Source organism: Salarias fasciatus, chromosome 16 (assembly GCF_902148845.1).
Source record: "Salarias fasciatus chromosome 16, fSalaFa1.1, whole genome shotgun sequence".
Classification (NCBI taxonomy): Eukaryota; Metazoa; Chordata; class Actinopteri; order Blenniiformes; family Blenniidae; genus Salarias; species Salarias fasciatus.
Window position 1 is genome coordinate 10674686 of NC_043760.1, and position 24270 is coordinate 10698955.

General features: G+C 40.6%; 1 protein-coding gene across 1 annotated transcript; it reads right to left on the reverse strand.

Moving 5' to 3' along the window:
* Positions 1–1348: 1348 nt before the first annotated feature.
* On the reverse strand, positions 1349–21744 carry LOC115403033 (solute carrier family 35 member F5). The gene is made up of 16 exons (XM_030111793.1): positions 21598–21744; positions 19646–19752; positions 19411–19552; positions 17760–17909; positions 17395–17457; positions 17218–17299; positions 16647–16837; positions 15041–15122; positions 14084–14171; positions 11941–12005; positions 11500–11604; positions 9780–9939; positions 9519–9609; positions 8379–8533; positions 4808–4909; positions 1349–2022 (listed from the first exon to the last, which is right to left on the reverse strand). The coding sequence occupies exons 3-15, from the start codon at positions 19543–19545 to the stop codon at positions 4828–4830; spliced, it is 1449 nt and encodes a 482-aa protein (XP_029967653.1). The 5' UTR covers positions 19546–19552; positions 19646–19752; positions 21598–21744; the 3' UTR covers positions 1349–2022; positions 4808–4827.
* Between the last annotated feature and the right edge of the window lie 2526 nt (positions 21745–24270).

The following is a 24270-nucleotide window of genomic DNA, read 5'->3' on the forward strand; positions in this document are numbered from 1 at the left end:
GATTTCTCCATCACACACACACACACACACACACATATCCAGGAAGCTTCTGAATGCTGTAGTGACAGAAACTTGTAGAGGAAAAAAAAAACTATTGAAATAGATATTTCAGAATCTTTGAATGCTTTTGTCGCCTTAAAGAGCTGTGGTTTTCCTGAAATTGTTAATCCTGAAGCTCTCAGACAGCTCAATCTTTTCCCAATTAGGAAAAAGTTACTGGGAGCCTTTCATGCAGTCAAATCGTTTTATCTTGGTAGATTCAGGCCATGTAAACACAAGTGAATGCTTTTTGTCAGAACTCATTGAAATTCAAGGAACGGTGCCAATAATTGCAAGCAAGAGATTTTTCTTTTACCTGTTCTTATTACTTTTAAAGAAGTTTTACCATTTTAATAAATATTCAGGTTTTGTAAAATGGGCCATTTTGTATTATTCATAAGGGTTTTCATACCTCAGCAGTGGCACTCAGCTCTGCTCTGCAGTTCTGCATTTGGACTCTGAAACATTCACACCATCTGCCAAACAAACGGGGTTTGGAGGGAAACAAATGGTTTAACACAAAGAGTCAAAAAGATATTTTTTTAATAGTGCAGCATGAAGTGAAACATGAAAACAGACTCGCAAAATAACGGGATTACTGAAGAGTTCGGGTGGATAAAAGGAAAGTTCCTACCACAGCCTCTGTGGGGTCTCTTAGGATTGTAGAACGTCTTCATTAATTACACTTATAAAGACAAAAGGAATCACTCCAAAAAAATAAAAAGACAAAGAACCTGAGAGAGAAAATAATCATATTCTTGATGATTTCACAAGCACCATTGATAAAAGATGAAAAAGCAATGAAAGCTGGTTCAGGATTTAATTCCACTCACAAAACTCCTCTTCTATAAAAACCTTTCAGTCCTGCTAGTTAGACGGGAACTGGGACTGACTGGCGAAAAAAAAACACAGTCAAGTGGAATGAATTCTCCATTTTTCCACTTTCAGTGAGGAACTTGTTGGTGAACCCTGGCTGGAAGGTTATTAATTCCCCTGCATGTAGAAACACTCTGTAGAAATGAGACATTTAACAAGAGGAGCGGCGAATATTTGACATTTCACCTCCACACCTGGATGATACAGCGAGACCGAGACGAACGCGAAAAGGAACCGAAACATGACAACAGTCCGCTTAGCGTGAAGATAATCTCTGTTGCAAATAAAAGAGAATTTGGCAGTGGTGCAAACTCGCCATCTGAATGAAATCCTCAACATAAAACGCTAAGAGATAAGATAAAAACGTAGTGGTCATCTGGATTTCACAAATGAGGCGAGGGATCTGTTTGTGTTTCACTGTGTACAGTATTTACAGCCACTTCTGAAAGGGAAACTGCTCGTTCGAGCAGAGGAGCCATTATTGCAGCGAAGGCCTTTTTATAGCTTATGGCAGAGAGTTTACGACCAGGCGGCGTCGACTCCGCCCCCTCATGGCAGTCTGTCCTCTGGGGGGGGCAGTGTTGCGCTCGGAGCAGCTTTCCTGCCCAGTTGTAGTGTTTCTTCTTCATGAATGGAAATCAGAGTTCAATATTTTGTGATTACGTGTGCAGAAATGTTGACTGTTGGTCACAAAAATCCCACAAAGAAAAGGAGATTACAGAATATATGAATGACTTTCGCACTCATATGAGGAGAGATCCAGTTTTCTATGGAAAACTCAACCTTCTCATTGAATTTCTTTTTAAAGACGTATTCAGTCTTCAAAAAAAATAAAAATAAAAAACAAGCGGCGAGTCTTCAGATGACCTTCTCCGATTGATGTGGTCTGTACCAACCTGTACCGCTTCATTTGGTCACAGTAAGAAACGACGACGTCCAGTACCGTCAAGTGTTTCACACACAGACAAAAAAACAAAAAAAAAAAACAAAGTGAAAATAAAGTAGAGCTTGTGAAAATGTAAAACACTGTAGAAAATAAATAGATCTGATAAGAGGCACTGGGGTGAAGATAAATGTCTCTGGCCGTGTGCGATCCACGCTGCTCCCCTGAGGATACAAGAGGAAAGAGAGAAATGAGGGAAATGAGATTAAGATTGTTGTTTTCACAACATTTCTCGTGAAAACACACATGCTTTTGTAGTTTCATAACGGAATACACAGAGAGAACAATACACTAGAAACTTTACCGACAGGAGGACACAGACGACCAAGCTCTTACAGGTGACTGTCAACTCTGAAACTTTTAGGTTATTGTCCTTCTACTCGCGCATGTGCAAGATTATTAACTACAGCTGTGGTGCACATGTGCAGCAGCAGCGCTTCCACCACCTACAACATGAAGACGGAGCTTTGTCGGTGAGTTCCACTTTTAATCCATTCTCAAACAAGCTACGTTTTCAGTGAGTCTGAGCACCGTTGTCCTGTAAACAGACCTTAAAAATGCAACAAAGCTTTGCGTTTTCACTTGAAAACATTCCAGCTGTAAACTCCACACTGTAGACATGTTTCTGAGTCTATGCCGAGCAGTAATAAATATTTAATGAGTTTTTCATAACCCTGAAATGTTATTTACCACTCAGTTACATTTGAGTGAATAAAATTATTCACAGCCTTTTTTTTAAAAAAAAAAAAAAAATCAACTTTGCAAAATTACATTTTAAATAATAAAAAAACTAGCCCGTTTTTGCTCATAAATAGTGGATCAGGTCCAGTAACAATGCAGAAACGGACACTGCAGTGTCTTAAATGTCAACCAATATGCTGAAAATGGATTAGCAATCTGCAATTCCATTATTAAATATACATCTAGATTAGCGTACAATCACTGGTGTAAATCTAGTCTGTGAGATAGAAAGAAAAAAAGAGGAATAGTGAAGCATAAAGAAGCAGGTAACCCATGAATCTCGGTGTGAAGTGATCGGTGTAGCTGGTCATTTCAATCCCCCCACATGAATCTTCACTCAGTAAATCCACTTCTTCCATCTCAACATTTTCAGCCCAATATGAACATAAAGGTCGGAGCTTCACTGCAAATCCTCACATGCAGACAAACTTCAGGCTGTAGTCCATGCAACAGGTGTTCAACTGTAAATACAAGAAGTGGAATCTGGATAGCTCGAACCGGGCTATAATACAAAAGAACCCGATAATTTCATTGAATTAGAGCTTATCTGCAGTGTGCTGTGGGAGCGAGCATTACCAGCAGTTGCCCTGGATCATTTAATGTGTTTGAATGACACTGATATTTGCAATAATCAGCTGTGAAGTGGAATATAATTATGAGCCTGATAATCCCATTGTGCTCCAACACCTCAGGAGATTTGCCCTGATTGTGGCTGTTGTCATTACCGTCTCACAGAGAAAACCAATCAGCCTATTTATGCAGGATGAAAGTTACCGTTCACTGAAGCGCCACATTTTACCAAAGCAGAGAAAGCTTTCCTAAAAGGCATCGAGTTCTGTCCATCTGCCGCCAGGTTAACAAAATGAAAACAACTGAAAGAAACAATCTGATGTTTGATGAGAGCTGATAAATCATGTCTGGTCATACCGTCTTCCTCCCCTCCAAACATTTCTATCAAACACCACCTGACCCTGGTCTGGAAGGCGGAGGAGAGCAGTGTGATGAAAGCTACGGCTCCAGAAGTGATGGAGGAGGCTTCTCCTTTAGTGGAGTGGGTGGCCAGACTTCAGTCTTAAATATTTATGGCTTGATCATCCTGTCCAGCTCATCACCCATGCTTCTTACTCACCAGACCGTCCAAACACTGCGGCCATCAGACTAATGCCGGACAGACGGGAATGGAAAACAACTCATTGTGATTCTGCCAGCTGTTGCAAAATGCTGCTGTCTGGGACTCAGATCTGAGTAAAGGTCCATAGACGGTTGTCCAAGCTTGGTTCGGACAAGTTGCTCCATGTTTGTTGTAAATGTCCTTATAAATCCATCTGTTCGAGGCACTGCAGGAGCCAGAAAGACGCAGAGACTGGTGTCAAATTACCAACACTCAGTGCTGCTTGGCTATGTTGCAAATGTTTGCTTATTTATGAATTTTACATATATATATATATATATATTTTTTTTTTTTTTTTTGTGCATCCAGCTTCCACAAGTTACTGCTAAGACTGTAAAATCTAAACTCCAGAGCAAGTCCGATAAGTTTAGTCCATTCTTAAGCGCTGCTGGGAAAATTCTTCTTTCTCCTCCTGAAATCTCTAGAGAAGCTGTGAAGACTGACCTCACTTACACTTAAAAATTTGAACTTCAAGTCACACTTTATGTTTGGACATGTGACTTACATCAACAAGGACCTTGTATACTGAAATATATCGGGACATATCATCTGCAACTACTAGATGTCGCTGTACCACAGCAGAAAACCCTCCTTTATCACAGTGTTTGACGATACAGGTAAAACGTCGAGGAAGAAGCTACGCTGCAGAATTTTCGATAGAAATGATCAAATGAGAGGCAGAAAATTGAGCAGGAAAAAGAGCGTGTGAGGAACACATTACTCGTTTGTGGATAGACGTGACCTGTCGTCTGGAAAATACGGTACATTATCGTTTTAGCCTAAAAGCAGCAGCTGTAACCCTGTAGAGCTCAGACTGTAACAATACAGTCATTTTGTATGGAAGCCGCAAGACTGAGGTGATGGAATTCCCTGCATAAACCAATGTCTAACATTCACCGTCTTCAGAATTCCATCAACTCAGCTGATTCATGCACCTTCCCATTCACACACTGGAACCTTACACACACATACAAAACAGCCCGGTACACAAAGGGCACAAAGCCGAAGCCGGGAAGCGAGTGTGAAGAGACATTTACATTGGGTTTCGGCGGCTGGATCAGGAACAGAAGCTCCCGTCGCTGGCGGAGACGTCGTGCAGAGGGATGAGGCTTTCGCACTGCTCGCTGTCTTCAGGCAGCCTGTGGGCAGAGGCGGCGGGGTTGTCCATCATCATCACGGTTGTCATCTTGACAACTGTCATTATTATAATCGTCCCTCAGCATTCACAGAATGAACGGAGGCGCACCGCTGCCTCGGAGAGGTTAGGCAGTCACGCGTGTGCGTGTGATTACAGACTTAAGACTTGGGAGCCGCAAATGGAGTCCATTATCCCCGTGAGAATGTCAGGGAAGAAAAGACTTCAAGTGTGTGTCACAGTTAAGGTCAATTCATTTTTAATTGGTGGTACACCGCAACACAACGACACAACAACTCACGCTCTTCACAAACCTTAAGAGACTTTTTTTTTTTTTTTTTTTTAAGACCGTCTGGGAGAACTTTCACGGTTTAACAACAGCCGACCTCCTGCAGGGACTTCAGCGGGAAGTAACTGAGCACACGCCTGTGTGTAAAGAAACAATCTCTAATTTCCGTGAGCAAACAGTGAAAGCAGCACTTTGACCTATTAATAACGTGTGCCTGTATCTACTCTTTTGATATCTAGGTCAGAGTTGCCATGGCAACCACGACTGAAGCCGCTGAGGAAGCTAATTGGAACGTGACTGCACGCAAACGATGTGACTGACGGAAGGAAATGACCTCCATGCCCAGTATAAAGTCACTCCATTCAAGTAGATCGGTTCTAAGCGAACGCAGCGTCACTGATCGTGAGCAGTACGACCGGAGTGAAGAGTTCTTCTGCACATGCTCAGTTGATGGACAATAACAACACTGGCCTGAGGAGTGTCGTGACTCCCAGCCCATTTCCTCCTGGTTTCTTTTATTTGTCATGTAAGTTCTGATTAACTCTTTTTTTACTTCGTGCTTGTGGTTCGCTGTGCTCACTCTACACGTCTGCATGACTCTGATTTGTGTTCTCTGGCCCGACGACCTGCACGCCGTCCACCCGTCGCTGTGTGTCTGCTCTCTCTCCGCGCTCTCCTCAACCCCATCAGGGGAAGTCAGCTGGGTGCCCACCTGGATCAGGTTCTGGGCGTCGTTTGCTCTTGTTAAAAAAAGTTTCTCCTTCCCACTTTCTGCTCATAAAGACACTTGATTGTTGGTTTTCTCACCACCTTCTTCCAAGGTGTTGACCTTAAAGCTCTGTGAGATGTCTGGGATGTGAACTGATGCTATGAAATGAAGAGAAAAATACCGAGCCTCATAAAGAGAAAAGGGAATAAAAAGGGAACGTGTGGTGGGTGGTTATACCATGATGATTAACTTTGGCTAAATGTGTGTTATTATTCGAGTGCTGACATCAAGTATTTACATGTTAAAACCTTTTTGTGTAATATGCTTTGTTGCCGCTCTCTGTCGTCTCATTTTCTTTCCTTTTATCCTCCAAAACTAAGAGTGAAAGCAGAGAGGTTTCCTCCAGGTTGAAGGGAAGTTCTCCTTTCCACAGTTGCCTCCGCTTGCTAGTCTCTAATAGATGTTTTTCCTCTGAACATGAGAAGGTCATGTTGCTGTTTGGTCCACTGAGAGAGTTCCAAGTCAGCCAAAGCTCTCTTTGCAGTCCACATGTACTTGAACTTGGTATTTCAAGTGCGCCGAGTTAGATAAACATCAACAGTGCAGTACCTCCGAGCGAGAATCTGTCTCAGCAGCTCTTCAGAGTCTACCTTGGCTCTAGATCGTGACCTGCTCTGTTTTACAGCGACGCTAACCGAAACGTGCTGCTGGTGCATGTGGAACTCCAACCAGAGATTACAGAGGTGGTCGTTTCATTGACGGCAGCAGAAACTACTGAACTGGCCCACTGATCAGCGTCCTCCTAAGCCAAGACTTGAGAAACTGTTCATCTTGTGTTTAAGTAGTTTCAATTTAAATATTTTGACATTGAAGAGAGCGTAGTGTCTGGTTGGAAATGAGATCATCTCTCTCTGCCTTTTTCTCCTCTTTATGTCAAGTCAGGGATTTAGGTTTGGTTCATACTATTTTGTTTGATTCATTTGATGAAAAACAGTTTCTTTTTTGTTTCACTTTGGTTCATCTTGATATTACTTTTGTTTTTGCTTAGAAATCACTTTCACAGAGAAGCTGCTTATCCTGTAGTTCAGGCACCATGGAGGGGAAACAGTGTGTAACACATTAGGGTGAGTTTCCTGTTTCAGCAGGAAATCAGAGATAAACTTCAATTAAGGTTCTATTTACCATCATTAAGTGTAACTGATTACTATTACTATTGCATGTATAAATACTCAAGTTTCAGTGACCTCATTACCTCAGTATGAAAACTGTCAAACCACTGAACTCCTGTTGATACTCACTGATCCTGAGCGAACACAGCAACGTAAAACATGTCACTGGTGGCAAGATTAGCCTTAGCCTGTACCCACAGCAGCACCGATTAGCATTAGCAGCATTGAATAAATATTCTCTTAGAGGTGCCTGCTGCATCTTTATCTTAGCTGCTTTGTTGCTGCTGCTGATGCCCACTGAAACCATTTTCCTACACTGAGATTATAGAGCATCTTTCTCTGCTAGTGGAGGAAGATGCTCTATAATCACCTGTCACTGACATCAGCTGAAGTTGTTGGGTGATTCAGCCTGACAGCTCTGCCAAGGCAGTACAGTAACACTACAATGCTACAGCTGCATGATTATTATTCATTTCCTAAGTATCTGGTCATTTACAGTGACTAGTCTTTATAGAAGGACCTTGCAGCAATGAAGCATTTGTAACTGAAGCACTGGTTAACGTGTCCGCTGGTGAGTTTTCTAAATGAACCCTCAGAGCCTCACTATTTACTCCCTAATACTTGCCTGAAGCAGCAATCAGCACCAGCAGTCTTTTCCACATCCATCCCATTGATTAACACGCGCTTAAACTAGGAGTTAATTTAGAAGTGAATCTTTTACTTCTGCCTCTTTTCTGTTTATTGATAAAACTTAAATTAAATCCGTAAACACAATATTAGGAGGGGATTTCAGCTAAAGCCAACCAAATGATCACTTAATTATGTGAACATTAGTGTGTCTGGAACATCAGAGGAAAATTACGAATGACATATTTGAACTGAAACAAAATACCTGAAAAGTTTCAGTCACATTTTGTGATCGTCATTCAAGCGAAGCTGTGAAACTCTAAGGTTTTCCACTATTGTCTGCACATTAAAAGATTACTTTCAAACACTGTCTTTCCTTTGTCTCTGCAGCTGATTTTATTCTGAGAAGCGGAGTGACGTAGCTGATCCCGTTCGTCTCCGGTTGCCATGGTGCATTGTTGTATTAGAGCTTAATGGCTGATGGCTTTATATAAATAGTGAACATCCTCTCAGTCGACTTAACAAACTGATCGGCTGCTCTGAATCTTTTGACTTTTTTTTTTGTCTGCAGGTTTGCGGAGTCGGAGATTTTTCACCTTGACTTAAGAGACACGCCCTCAGGCTGATCTCCACCAACACAACAGGCCCTCTGAAAGTAATCCCACGGGACTGTGTGTACCTCTGAGTGCGGTGTTTCCTGCAGATGAAGGCGTATAGTCTCCTCAGCCCCACCAGGACGGGGTCCCAGTTGTTGTAGTGACACAGAAGCGTGGCGATGAAGAAGGAGAGGAAGACGGGGACCGCTCCGGCAAAAAACAACCACGAGAACCGAACCTATACAGAATGTAGAGAAGGAATAGAAATGAGCCAAACAATACGTTGTCGACTTTCCGTTTTTAGATATAAGAAGGGGAAGGAGTGTATGCAAGAATGTCTTCACAATCTCTACAAAAAACTTAAATAAGAAATAATTTCTTCAGAGAATATGCTCCAAACGGGAATTATTATCTTACATCATAGGAGAAAAAACTTTTCAAGCATGGATTTAAACAAGGGAACTTCTATGTTTGATAAAAAGCTCTAACCACTGCACCAAAAGGTTGTGCACTCGCACAAGCTAATAAAGTACTTGGCTTTCTCATTTTGTTCTTGTTCCTTGACTCGCTGAACAACTTTGTGAAAAGCACCTAAAGGCATGTGAAGAGCAACTTTTCCACAAAAACAACAGTATTATCTGATTCTCAGCTCAGATTAAACTGTTGGGATTAAGAGCTGCTCCATCTGCAGGAGGTGTGGCAGCTATTGAATCACTGTCTTTTCAAACATTGAGCCTCAAGCTTTCAGGCATTTTGAAATGTCTGCAGGTGAACAATTATAAACAATCAAAAGTTTACAGTTTGTCAATGTCAGCATCGTTTCTCTGAGTCTTTAAGACCTTCATCAGAAATAAACACCACGAGAGACTTAAAGAAAGAGGAAAGCATGAAGCAAACAATGCCATATCTGTTACATGAAGAGAAAATTATTTGGTGTTATTAAAGTTTTCATTCTGTTGCTTTGACAGAATCTATAAGGCTTACAGAATAAAGTTCCCAAGTATATTTGATATGAAGTGATGGATTTTTCTCTATATTCCTACTTTGCTCAGAGAAATTCCATATCTTCCTATGAAATAATACCTAATGGTCCAAATGGACGTTATGAAGGATATTTTTGACATAATCCACTGTGACATTTATGCAGAACTTTCTTTTCAAACTGGCATTTCCTCATCTCGCTTCCTATTTCCTTCTTGGAATCATTCCTGTTGTGAACTTACTTTCTGCATGCAGATATCAGCCATAATGGAGAGCGGGATGGTGAGGCTTAATGCTAGAGTCCCAATTAGAGAAGACGTGAGGAAACAGCCCCTGGGAACAGAGACCAACATTACAATTTAAAAAGATTTATGCCTTTGAAATATTCCATGTTAATCAAACACATTCAGCACCCCATAGTGGGAGATTTAGTGTAAAAACTGCATGAAGAGCTCCTGTGATAATGTTAATTAAAGCTCATTATGGATGTATGAGCAGCTCACCAGAGCCAGAGGAACTCGGAGAGGACGGTTCCAATGAGGCCGTTGATGAGGATGTACGTCCACACCAGCTGACTGGGGAGTTCGAAGGCCTCGAAGCCCGTGTAGTGGAGCAAGAGGAAGCCCGGCCACAGCAGCAGCAGGTTGAACAAACCCACAAACCCTGAGAGGAAACACACAACAGCAGCTGAGATGAAAAACGTCCCCATGTCAGAGATTTAGGACACAGACTGGAGACAAAACTGTGCAGGGTTAGCAGGTCTACATTAAAGATTTCTATAATTTGACAGATTACTCCGATCATAATATGAATGAGCCTTCTATGTTTTGTGGCCAAATGATTTATGCCTTTGATGATGTAAATAGTATAAAAATCCACTATGGTCTGTAAGTTTTAAAGCACATGGTGAACTAAGGCAAAAATATTGTTGAAATTACAGTTAATTCAAATTTTCATGTTACAAATGAATAGTTCATCAAATGTGAACTCACTTAGTGATACATTAATACTTTGTTACAGTCAAACAAAGACAGACTTAGTGTTGTAGTTTTTTATTTATTATAAAGTAATTATGTATTAATTCAGCCAACTTGAGATCAAACTGTTTTGTGTGTGGTCCTGAAATAAAATGGGTTTGACACCCGCAGGGTTACACTGTTGTTCTTTGAGATGGTTTCAGATGGTTTGAGACATCTGCTAAGTCTTTAAAGCAGACCTGTCAGTGTTAAATGTGATTAGATTAATGCAGGGCCGTCGAAAGATGAATTTTTATCATAATTAATCAATTAGGGTTAGAGTTTGCAATTGGCTCAAAGAAAAGAAGTAGAAGAGAAAATTTAAAGCTCCGGCAGTTCTGAATCTCATAATGAGCTAATTTTATTTTATTGTTACTGCAATGTTTTTTTTTGTTTTGTTTTTTCACCTCTGTGCAGTTCAAGTGAATTTTGGAAATTAGAGTCTTCATTTGAAGCTCGAAAATTTTCCAAACATCATACTGCTTCTGTTTGTATTCGAGTCTGTTCTGTTTGTCAGAAGTGAAGTACAAATTTCATACCAGTGTTGCAAAACACTTGTTTGCTGTTATTTCAAGTCAGGATCAGTATGACTGTTTTGTTATGGAATCTCTCACAATAAGCACTACTACTTTTTTCCTCTTAATACTTGGAAGTTGTTTGCTACCTCTGAGTCCTGGTTTCGTGATCACACTGTTGAAGCATTTTGTTTAAGATGTATTTTTGAAACGGACAAGTGAATCCACATGGCACTTTTTTTTAAAAGAAAACACGAAAGGTTAAAAGAGGAAATGCTTTGTGTTAATTTGATTACCAATTAAGACACTCCGGTAAGAAATGCTTTATATTAAGGGCTGAAAAACTGTCTGAATTTTAAACAGGCAATTCTAAATGTGATTAACCACCATTAAGAATGGAAATTCAGCAAAAAATGATTAATAAATTTTAACTTGACAGCCATACTTTCAAATTCAGCCACCATTGTGGAAGTGAAACCCATGGTTTTATTCAAAATGATACACTGACCTCCAGGTTTTTACAGTTTCCTGCAGCACACCTTAAAAAAACCCCACAGTTCTCAGGAGTGCTTTGATATCAACAGTAGGGAGGGTGGAACACCATCCTTACCTTTTCTGATTTTTTTTTTTTTTAAATCTTGTATAAACCACAAAAGAAAATGAAATGTAATCATAAGAAAAGACTTCCTTACCAAAGAACATTGGAATGTCAAGCTTATCCTCCCGATCCACTCGTCTCTTGATCATTACGATGTAGACTGCGTAGAGCACGGCGCCGGCCAGAGACCACAGAGTCCCTTCACACAAGTTGGAGGTGATTACATTTGGTAGGAGAGATTCAGGGAACACCACCTCCACAGTGTTTGCTCAGAGCAAGATGTACAGATCATGTTTAAATGATTTAATTCTAGGAGTGAGTCTCACGTGTGGCTGTGTGTCTTCGGTAGCTAGAAAAATTCTTTTTTATTTCTGTTTCAGCTGGTTTTAACTTTTCACACGTAGTCTTATGTGAGGCACAGCAGCACAATATAGTAATCAAACTTCCTCCCATTACACCATGCTTTAAAATGTTTTGTAAAGAGTTAAAAGTTAGACACAGTCCACCATGCAGGTATTCGTGTGGTGCTTCTTACCAATAACGCCTTTTTCATCAGGGTTGTCCATACTGGAGAGACTCACAAGGGCAACACCACCCATGCTAAACAAAAGAGACACGAAACTAATAAAGAGAATTCTGGGAAGCATCTGAAAAGAATGAGGCTGGTAAAATCTGAATATACCCACATAAAACAAGCTGAATGATATTATTCACAGAGGGGTTGTTTAATTAGATAATGCTTTAATGACGGGGCCAATATGTGATCGGTTCACTCTGCACAACAATGTGGATCGAGTTAAGCAGATGGTTCCATTATTTATGCATAAAAAACCTGGAAAGTGGCAAAAAAAAAAAGGGAAGGAAGTATGTCTGCCAGCACCTCTAAAAGCTGGCCATCTCCAATTAAGCAGCTTGCGAGGCAACCCACAAAGACTGCGGGAAGAACTGACATTTTAACACCAACTCAACAAACAAAAGAGATATGAGGTGTTAATTAGTGACCTTTAGAGGTGCTGGTAGGCAGATATGTGCCCTTTCAAGACAGGCAGACTAGCTTTCTCCCCAAAGCAGCCAGCGTTCACGCTAACCAGCTAATACATTAATCATTTTTAATCTAATATTTCAATGAAAACATTGTGGGAAAGTCTGTACGTATGGTATCAAAACTATGAATGAACACATATAGATGTGCTGGTATGATATCCCATCTTACTCTGTCCATATGTTGAAGTGTCCTTGAGCAAGACACTGGACCCCAAATTGCTCGCCTCCACTGGTGAGTGAATGTGTGTGTGAATGTGATCAACAGTGTAAAACGCTTTGGGCTCTGGCTGCTTAAGCAGTGTAAAAGCGCTATATAGTCTCATCAAAGTAGTGTGAAATAATTCAAAACATGTTTCCTATTTCAGATCCTTCAAAGTAGCCACCCTTCGCTTTGCACACTCCTGAGCTTCATGAGGACATCAACTGAAATGGTTTTGCAACAGACTTGAAGGAGTTCGCAGAGATGCCTTCACTCTGCGGGCCATCTCATCCCAAACCATCTGGACTGGGTTTAGATCAGGCGACTGCGGAGGCCAGGCCATCTCTGGCAGCACTCCATCCCTCGCCTCCTTGGTCAAATCGCCTCAACACAGCCTGGAGGTGTGTTTGGGCTCGTTGCCCTGTTGAAAAACAAATGACTGGTCCAACTAAAGGCAAACCGGACGGGATGGCATGTTGCTCAGGACGCTGTGGTAGCCATGCTGGTTCAGCAGAGGGGCCTCTTGGTCTTCCTTTCCAGGGCGTAGCGCATGATGGTTCTTGCTCCTGCACTCGGGGACAGGTTCAAAGGTTTTGCAATTTTCCAGACACATGAAGTGTCGTTTCTCTTCACTTGGCTGATTGGTTCTTGCCACAATATGAATTCTAACCGTCATAAATCACGGCTGTCAGGTGTGCACCAACCTGACATCTGCACAACACAACTGATGGTCCAAACCCAAACAGAGAGCCAGAAATTCCACAAATGAACCCTGACAAGGCCCAGCTGTGGCGTGAAAACCATTTCAATGAAGCTCATCGAGAGCCTGAGAGAAGGCCAAGGGTTAGCAGCACTGTCAACAAAGCAAAGGGCGGCGGTGCTGAGCAATCTGAAATATAAAATGTTTTCAGTTATTTCATACTTACTGTTTACTTCATAATTATGTGTTCAATCATAATTTCGGTCCCTTTGGTGAGAAACTACAATGTAAATAGCCTAGAAAATACAGAAATACATTGAATGAATGAAAAAAGTTTAATTAATTTAAACCCCACATACTGTTCTGATTGTCACGCAAACAGAATTATGAAGACTTCACCCAGAAACAATCAAGAATTCTCTTTTTCTTGAACCTTCTGAGGAAGTCTGGTGTCCAGTTGAAGTCTGATCTGTACCAGACACAAATAGAGTTGCAGCCTCGACAATAAAATCAGCCTTACATGAATCTGATATGATTTCACTCAGAGCTAATAAATCTGAGCGCACTTTAAAGGCCACTTTTGGGGGGAGGATCATGTTAGGGAAAATGAATATGGCTGGTTTGGACTCCGATCGGCGTGATTACTTCAAATATTGTGGTGGATGTTCACCGAGCAGTGAAAGCTCCCAGCATGCCCTCCTCCAGTCAAATACCAGCGGCATCACTCAGCCTCACCTCAAAGCCACGGCCAGGAGCTTGGACAGGGTGAACCGGTCACTGCTGTTGCTGGGAAATATGGCTGCGAGGATGAGCGTAAACAGGCCTGAAGGGGGGAGAGTTCAGTCAGAAAAATATACAGAAAAACATCCATTTCTCTATTTTTTTAAAAGAAAGAAGCTTCACGTCAGAGTTTAAAGCATAATCAATGAAAATAAAGTAAACACACAATAATGGTGCTGCCCAGAGTTGTGAATAACGTTCACGTTTACAGAGAAGATGAGAGTTTATAAAGGCCAGGCGTATATAAGCAGGATTTAAACAGCAGAGGAAATGCATAAAGAAAAGCATATTTAAAAGAAAGCTTTTTGCGACGGAAGATTTGGATTTGGTTAGTATGAAGCGTTAAACAAACAGGATGCTATCAATGAATATTTCCAGAACCTGAAGAAACAGAATAGTGCAGATCTCAGAGGTTCAATGTAATCCAGAAAAACAGAACAAAACAATTACTTTAAAATGCTTTCTGAAAGTGAAATCAACATTAAAAATCATAAGTAGATGTTTGCCAGACACTCAGGACTCTCGGGTTACCTGCTATCTCTTTATCTTGTTATTGAAATGTAACTAACTTAAATAAGACAGTCTTGAAGAAGTAATACTCTGCAACATGTAGTCATATTCAATGCAACTGAGGTAATTTGTGTTGAGAAATGGCGTTCATCCACTGCTCAGAGTAATCCCCGTTTGTTTTGATAAGCTAGATCTGAATAAAATCATGACTAATAGAGAGACAATGGTGACAATCAGAGGAGAAATGAAGCCGAGTTCAGAAGTGACTGAAGGCCAAGCATTGATCCCTGTGGTTCGCCATCAGTTGAAAGGTTCTAAAGGGCTGCAGCCACCAAGTAATCACTAAAAGACCCTGTTGACATTCTTATTTATGTATGAGAATAGAGAGCAAGAGCGTCTCACCTGAGGTGGAGGACAGAATATTGACAATGGCGACTTGCGTGTCGGACAGAGCCTCCTGGTAGGAGAGGTTGGCCAGGAACCACTGGAAGACGAGCAGAAGAGATGTGACCGTTTGTAACTGTCAGGGGTGAACAGAATGACGAGCATCTTACGTTTTAACGCCTCTGCAGTGAATGCCATTAAACATACCTCATAAAGCCACCTTTTACACACAACATGGGGACATAAATCAATCCAGAAGGTTTAGTTTGTTTTGTGACTGAGCAAACACCCCATAAACCCGTTCTCAATCTTAATTTACACAGGTTAACAGACAGCGCACCGGCTGCCAAGTGTCTGAGGGACGAACGCAGGTCAAACTTCATAGAAAACCTTGGTTACAACTTTCTCTTTTCCTACCCTTCCTCCCATCTCCCGCCTCTTTGTATCATAAAAATTAAACTGTCTCCCCAAAATAATAAAGAGGGAGATTTGCAGCTGCTGCAAGAGCTGCGTTCCATCAAAATTAAACAGCACAGATCTGTTTATGGACAACATCAAAACAGGAACCAAGTAAAAGAAGTCACAGTAAAATCCATGAATTCTGAAAGCACGATGAATGAAGAATGATGTTGATTTTAAAAAAAAAGTGATAATTTTGCTGAGAGAGGGAGAACGGCAAATTAAACGCAGCTCATCATTCCAAAGAATTGAAAGTAAGAATTTACGACTTGCAGTTTCGGCCATGGGTCTCTGCTCCCTCAAATAATTCAATCTCATGAAAGCATCTTTTATTCATGCACACAAAAGTAGCTGCAGAACACTTTTTTTTTTTTTTTTTTTTAACCACCTGGCTACCACCCCCCCCCCCCCCCCCCCCCAAAAAAAAAAATCTATATCCAAAATGGATAAAAGTGGTCCTAAAATCTGCCTCACAAAAAATGAGAAGGACATGGAAGAAAGAGGAGCAGGTCTCTGTGTTGTTTGTGTGGTTTTCTGCTACAATGTATTTGGAGAAGGGGAAAAAAAAGCAGTCTCACAAGGAGACTCCACTGCTGAACCAATGAATTTATCAAGAGTTGGGAATGTTTTGAGAACTAAAAACTACTCGACACAACTGCATAGTTTTATGAATAATAACTTACTTGTTTGAATCACACTGTGGCTCGCACAACTCTCACACTGTACGTTATTTTTATCCTACTATGTAGCATTATTGGACTGGTGCTTGACTTCTTACTGTTCAATATGTTACATAAGATTATTATTAATTGATTTTCGAACAAAAAGCAGTAGAAGGCAAAACTCTTCACTTACGAGTTTTTGGAATCGGCTCTCAAGGTGGAATTTATTGAAAAGCGGAAATGATGCTATTGTTCATGCTCACAAATGGACAATAAGTAAAGTAAATGGACAATGGACAATAACAGTTCAATAGAAACTGCCGTGCAAACTGGGCTGAAGTAGTACTTCAGGAGGGTTCGGGTTAGAAATTAAGAGGAATAAAATGCTGGGAAACAGCATTGGTGTGTACTTCACTGGTTTTAATAACCTGCGGATGATAGAAGACACACTGCAAAGTTTAACTTCTTCCAGCACTGACTGCCCACCTTGGATCCCTACTCACCACGAAGCAGAAGAAGAAGCTGATTTTAGCCACGTCTGTGATGGTGAGCTTGCCCACCGAGCGCAGCATGGCCTCGTGGTCCTTGGCGGCGGGGTAGGACATGCGGGAAAGCTTGGCCTCCAGGGCCTGAGTGGAGGGCAGCTGACGCACCTCCATGATGTTACTGAAACGCACCCGCTGCTTTTTGGATGCTGGAGGGTAGAAAAGGAGACGGGAGTGAGCTGACAGGCGAGGGGAGGGAGGGGATAATTAGGTCTAATTTAAACAGGAAAACATAGAAGTCCTCATGTTTACTTCAGATCCCATTTGCATGTGCAGCAAGGCCATCAGTTTACAGCGGTAACTAAAATGTCATTCTCATTAGGCGCTAATGGACAAACGGACGGAACACAAGCATCATACCTGTCTGAATTTCAAAAGTTTTACACACTTTCTTCAAGTTGTATTCAAAGTAAATGAGGCAGAGGTCGATATGGTGGCCTGAACATTGATGCTGCATGTGCTCAAGGCTCACCACTGCCCTCTGTAGTTTAGAACCAGTGGCTCAAACCTGTGAAATCAAAAGACTCACTTGTGTCACAGTCTCCGATCAGGCTGTGCGAGTGCTCCGTGGGCACATCCTGGAACTTCACCGGCACATACAGTGGTTCACTCTGCAGGCCAGAGAATCAGTGCATGATAACCGCGCTGCACCCTAACATGAAAACATCGATGTCTGACCAATTTACCCAGCCGTCCAAGTACCTACCAGACAGTTATTCACAGTGCTGTCAGTCGTGCAGGATGCGAAGTAGGCCTCAGCATCAGCAAACTGCAGAGCAGACACAGTTAAATCATGAACTAAAAATCAGAAACTGAGACAATCCTTGACAAACTCCATATGTCCAAGTTCAATTAGCTTCCAGGGTGTGCAGCCCATCTTACTAAAGAGGCATGTCATTTTTGAACACAGTCATTTTAATAAACATCCAGTCAATACAAATTAAGTATGGTGATATGGATTTTCCACAAATAAATCCAATCGCTGTCCTGGTCAGGAGTTTAATACAGAGGAATAACACACACTAAAAACCCAACACAGCGCCCCCGTGTGGGAAGACCTCGTCCACTCACAAAAGCTGAGCGCCGGCGTTTGAGCGAGCCGGTGCACTGCTGCCTCCAGGGCCGCCACAACAGGAAGCCCAGCAAGTACAACACAAACATGGAGGTCTTGGTGAAGGTGCTGAAGAAGGGCTTGTTGTACTCCTTTTGCTTGAAAATGTACTGCAGGGAAAATAAAGAGACGATTACTTTACTGGATAACGTTCTGCTTCCACAAGTCTCAAGTCTGAATGTTTAACACGCAGCTTTCTCTCAAATTTGACATTTTTAAAATGCTGTATTTTAAACTGATATTAAACACAATATCAATGCAATGGGGCAGGTTCTCTCGACAGCCGTACATGTTATTTGAACATTTTTTGTAAAGTTGCAGTGGTCGTATTTGTGCCTTTAAGGACAGCTCAATATATTGAAAAACATGGACAATACGCCTGTCACAAAAGATTGACGTAAAAAATATGTTTCCTTCCAATGTGCATTCATCGACATGAAAGAAAAGTGCAAATAATCACAACTCACGCAAAACATCTGATCGATTTCAAAATCATATTATTTCATATGAAAAGGCCACAGGACGGAAATAACAAGTACAAAAACTGACAACAAAGTCAATGAACTGCTCACAAACGCTGCTGATGGGGGAAAAAAATGCCAGTGACCGAAAAAACAAAGGTCGGTCACAGTTGGTGTAATTTAGAGACGAGAGAGAACATTGATAGAAAAACAACACAGACTTTAACATAATCCAATAAAGTGTTCGTATTTACTGCAAATCACATTGTTATTGCATTACCAAACCACTGTGTTCCAAACGCTCATCTATTCTCTTTAAGTTAAGCTGCCTTAATGATCAACTGGGAAGAGGTGACTGTTCTCATGTGTGAGGAGGAGAATGGACCAAGTCTGATGTTTATTTCATCTTGTTGATCTTTAAATCAAGATCATGACAGACTTAGTCAGTATTCAGCTCATTTTCTTTGTGGCCAATGTTGCATATATTTGCCACCATCATAAGACCAGGAAGAAATTTTCCAAGTCCCAGCTTCCTGAATGCACCAACATGAGGTTTTTCTCAGAGGTTTTTGAAGAGTGGGGCAGGCCTGCCTTTGGAGGGATCCACAGGGATTTATTGGAGGGTAAAGCAGAAGGGAAATTTTGAAAGTAAACTTGTTCTTGAATGATTTCCTTCCTTTGTAGTTTCCAGAAAAAATTATGAAAAAAAATTAGCAGAATTTGAGAGCCGAAATATAAATGTAACAGTTATAATTTTGCTGTTCGGTGCCTTTAATGCCTAACATGAACACAGCGATCCTCTTTCTATCATTTTGAAGCATGGGCTCATTCACCTACTAATAGAAAATGTGAGCTGAGTTTAGACTGTCATGACACAGGCTAGGTTTACTCTACTGATGATGAGTTTTCTTGCAATAATCCTGCAATCTTAGAATGTGAAAAAACCTTTAGAAATCAAATAAAAGTTACTATGGAGATGTGCATTTTTAGAGTCAAGGGTTCAAGGAACAGAAAACAATCAATTTAATTCATGGTCACTGAATGTCATACGAAACACTCATATTTCAGTAAACTCTGGTTGCCGAGCGCATTAGCGTGCCTGTTTATATTACTGTCCACCTAGAGACGTCAGCTGTGATCTACTACTTACTGAGGTCAGTTCTGAAGAAGCCACCCAGATGACATCCACCAGCAGGAGTATCACCACCCCCAGAGCCATCCGCCTCCGCTGGGCCGCAGAGCTGCTCTGAGAGCCCATCCGGTTCATGATGAACACCCACTCCATCAGGACGCTGCTCAGAGACAGACAGACATGTAAAAAGGCAGCTCAACGATGCGTTTCTCTTAAACTGATGGGACAACATGGAAGACATCAAAGCACAAACCCGAATGCCACCACGATGAAGCCTCTGAAATGTTACCGCCGCGCTCTCTGGAGTGCCAGCTTTGATTCGCAGTATGATCCAGCAACAGATTCACTGTTAACACCAATCTGTCACAGCAAAGAGACACAACAGTTATTAGTGATATTGCAGCTATTAATAGTAGGAGCTGTGACTCTGTTGGTAGAGATGGTCTTTTATTTCCAAAGCTGCTCAAAGTGTCACTGGGAAAAATCACTGAAAGCAAACTTACTCCCAAGTAAGTAGAATCAGAATACATGGTGGCCATAACCACTGCTGTGCGAATGACTGTTACTGAACACATCGGTTTGACAAATCACATAAGGCGCATTCCAGGATAAAGATAAGTAAAAGCCATTTTCAGTCACTGAAAATAAAATGCAACAAAAGGTGTAACAGATTCTAAAAACAACTGGAGGAATCATTTTTCAAGCAGATGAGAGATTTTTCAACAGGTCAGTAACCTGACTGTGTATTAAAAAGTAAAAAGTAACAAAGTTGCAAAGAGGAATTCCCAATTTCTGGGAGGTTAGGTGGACTTGAACTACAAGGTAAGTTGTTAATTCAAATCAAAGACCAGACAAATCCCACTCCTGCACTAAAGAGGTGAAATAAGCTTCCTGAACGTTTTCATAAAAAGAATTTAATACCAAACATCTCTGATGGTACGGGACTGAATAGTGTCTAGGGAAAGTGTGTCAAACGTGCAGGTTAAAACACCAGCAAGAGCAAGAGGGTTCAATCTGGCCTGCAGGGTGACCTTGCTCAAGGTAAACATAACAAAGAAAAAGTGTGTGTGTGTTTTTTTAATGGAGACGACTGTTGGTCACACAGTTTGTGCAAGCACACAGGTCACAACACAACAGTGGGAGCCAGAGCTGAACGGTGAATGGCACCAACACAGAGATAAGCATTGCAGCAGTGACGTCTTCCTACTGGGAAGGTGAGCTTGTGAAAAAGTACGTCCTCAAGGTTGTAGGAATCTTGCAACACATGTCAGTCTGAAAAGAAACACACTGGCAGGATGTCTGCTAGCACTCTTTTGAGAGAGTTTTCAGGTTGTTGATTATATATGACGTAACTAGTGCATTAAATGTGAACATTTTCAGGATGCACTCATACTGTTTTGCACCGAAACTATGGAGGTCTTGATATTTACTGGGTGTGAATTTTGCATATTCTCCCCACGTTCAGTGTAATTTTGGCCATTAGCTTCGAAAGTTGAATTAAACTAGGGGGGAGAGAAAGAGGACTGTCCCATGCAAATATTAGCATTATTGATTCAAGTGCTTGTTTTTAGAGAGTTTCAGACCACATAATGCATCCATCTTCACAGCAGAGGAATCCTACCTGCACACAACACCTTTGACAAATAGAAAACATGTGAAGAACCATGCAATGAAAACTCCAACAAAGGAGACCCGTGACAGTAACCTAAAGATGCGCACAATCATAATGCAGGATTGATTACAAATGGGAAACGTGACTCTGTCCCAAGTGTTTTCTGACAACTTGCACATGAGCACACTACACTTTCAAACTGTAAAACCAGCTGCCTGCTGTCCTTTTCTCTGTATGTCTATTACAGGTCATCCTAAAGGTAATTTCCTTCAGTAACCAGGTTGTTAAAAGGGCAAATAAAGTTGTGTTGTTACAATTTGTCGCTTCCTGAACTCCTGACAGCTAGCTTGGAAGCTAACTCTTTAAGTTGCTGTAAAACTGTCACTGACTGGAGGTCAAAAGGCAGAGAAACACAGTGGGAAATGCCAGGATATGAGCACAGGTGTGGCTCACTGACAGCTGCTAAGGTTCAAGTCCGCTGCTCGTGTTTCCGTAATGTTGGTTTTAGCTTCGCCTGTTTATCTATTAACAAGCTAACAAGCTTCATTAAGCTAAGTGACCAAATCCTGAAGGAAAAAAAGCAATTCCTTTACCTGAATCCCAGGGGAAGTCATCCACGTTGCAATTTGATTTAAGAGCCATTTTGCACACGCATGAAATCGCCTCAGAAAAGTGGCAGTTTAAAGAGTAAAGGGATATCCAGTCACACGGTTGTAAACATTAGCACACCCTCCCTTCACAGTCAGGTGACATCACTTAAGATGCAAAGTATTCTGGGAAATGTAGGCTTTAAAGCTTATAAAGCCAAGTTTTTAGCAATTTGTTAATAATTCCGGAATAGCAAGTACATACAAAATAAAAATAATTTTTGCTTCCCTGATTTGTCAAAACATATACAAAATACAGATACACACAAAAAGAAAAAAATAAATCTATAGTGATTATACAGACAAACACCAAAATATACCATCACGTATCCAGGTATATTCTTATTTACAGTGTTGGAAAAAACATTCAAATTCAGCACTCCATCCCTGTACTTGTTAACAGCGATCGGCCTGTGCCTTTAAAAAAAAAAAAAAAAAAAAAAAAGCAGTCTCATGCTTGGACAGTATCAGAGTTTATTCCAAACCCTCACTACAGTGGCTGAGATTTATGTCCTCTTCATGGTTTGAAAACTCCTGCTTCTGAAGTTAAGGTTTTGTAATCCCCTTGAAAATATATATGTGAAACTAACACATATTTATTTAAATTACTATTATTATGTCAAATGTGCATGTTATATTTTACCAGGAATTAGATTTAACTCATAACCTTGATTATTCAAAAAAAAATAATAAATAAAAAGAAATCTGGTGAAAATAGTTAAAACATTTGTTGATGCTGGAATAAACATCTGTGATTTTTTTTTTGTTTTCTTGTGAACTTGACGACCCTCTCGAAAAACAAAATGGTTCATCTCAAGATGTTTATTCTCTAAAGAAATAAATTAATTATTTTTTCTTAAAAAAATATCAAGGTTTTATTATAACACTCTGAAAACCTGCCAGTTGACACTAAATCACATTTATATTTACAATAAAAGTGGATATTTGGGAGGGCCCCATGATCAATTGACACTCAAAGTTCACTTGAAGACACATTGTAATTTGTAAATATTCAAAATATCTTCTGTATATAAAATGCTGTTACATATCAAATAATATATATCTCTCTATAACAAAAGACAAATTGTGATAGGTTTCACAACATGCCTAAAATTAGGTTTTCCCCACAATGCTGATGCAAAAATAACATGAATCTGTAGATTGAAATAATGATAGAAAGTTCAAATACAGTCTTATGAAAGTGGTGGCCTTGAATCAGAAAAGGCAGACTTGGAATTGCAAACTTTCAAGTTCTAAACCCCCACAATATCAAGTGGGAGTTTCCTGAACTTGACCCTTGACCCTCATTACTTCTCCAGAGCACCTTAATATCGGTGTCCACTGGAAATTTTACTAGGGGATTCATAAAGTATGGTCAGTTTAGTTTATTTTTTGGACTCATACACAAATTGAAAATAGAAAATCAAACTGTTGCCTCATAAAAGATATTTTAATTTAATATTTTCAATAATCTTTTCTGCTTGTTTAGTGATAAAAACATTCCTTTAAAGGGACAAGCAAGAAACCAAGCAATTTTATATATTCTAACTGAAGGAATAAAGGGAGATATGTTGTCATGTACTGATTATTCTTCCCTTCTTCGGAAGGTGAAACTGACAGAATTAATGTTCAATCAGAATTTCCACAAATTTCAACTGTCAGTCAGATATGGGAGAATCACTGATTTTTACAATATGCACAAAGCATGTACTGTGGTTCTCCCCAAGATTTCTTCTTTTCCCACTGGGTTTTTGGAGTTTTTTCTTGCCAGATGTGAGTGTCTAAGGCGGTGGTTGCTTCGTTTTGTCTCGTTACTGAATTTGACATATTATTATGCTTATTCACTGTTTTTATTTTTACCAATCAATGTAACATCTTGAAGCCCTCTGAGGCAACTGTTGTTGTGATACTGGGCTATACAAAAATAAAATTGATGACTTTAATTAATTTTGCATCATGATTTGTCAGACAACTCTGCAGTAGTTGGATGTGTCAGCGGTAGTGGATAACTCCGATAAATCTATGGTGGCGAGTGTTATCCTCTATGTTGCTGCATGCTGGGGCAGCAGGCTGAGGGTGGCCAACACCAGCGTGCTCAAAAACCACATCAGAAAGGCCAGCGGTGTGGTGGAGGTGGCGATGAACTCTTCACAGGTGGAGATGAGGGCCCTTCCCAAACTGAGTGTCTCTCACCCCTTCCATGATGTCCTGCTCCAGGAGCACCTTCAGCAACAGTCAAACCACCAAAGTGTAATATAGAGCACCCTGAATATTAGTCACCAATAAACCTTGAATAGATTGTCTATTTAATTTTTATTGTGACTCGTTTGATATTTTAACATTCTATTCTATTTCATTGTGTGTGGATCTGAAGCAATGCTGTGAAGATTTTTTCACAGAAGAATTTCTATCCTGTTCTATTATTTATTGATTCTCTAAATTCATGGAACACTGAACATAATCTAAATATTTTTCACAATACTCGAATCAGTGTGTAAAAGATCCCAAACTCATAGCAGTCAGCCCCTTTTGTGCATTTCCTGATGTCTCCAGTAGGTGTCACTGCTTCCATGCAGCGCCGCAGAGTCACCAGCATCAACGTCAGAGGAAGAAGAGCAG

Excerpts from the sequence above, each read along its gene's own strand:
- LOC115403033 (XM_030111793.1), bottom strand. The coding sequence starts at position 19,545 with ATGGAGTGGGTGTTCATCATGAACCGGATGGGCTCTCAGAGCAGCTCT. Across the intron at positions 17,300-17,394 it reads GCACTGTGAATAACTGTCTG|AGTGAACCACTGTATGTGCC; the intron begins GTAGGTACTTGG and ends TCTGGCCTGCAG. Across the intron at positions 15,123-16,646 it reads GCTTCTTCTTCTGCTTCGTG|TGGTTCCTGGCCAACCTCTC; the intron begins GTGAGTAGGGAT and ends CTCGTCTTCCAG.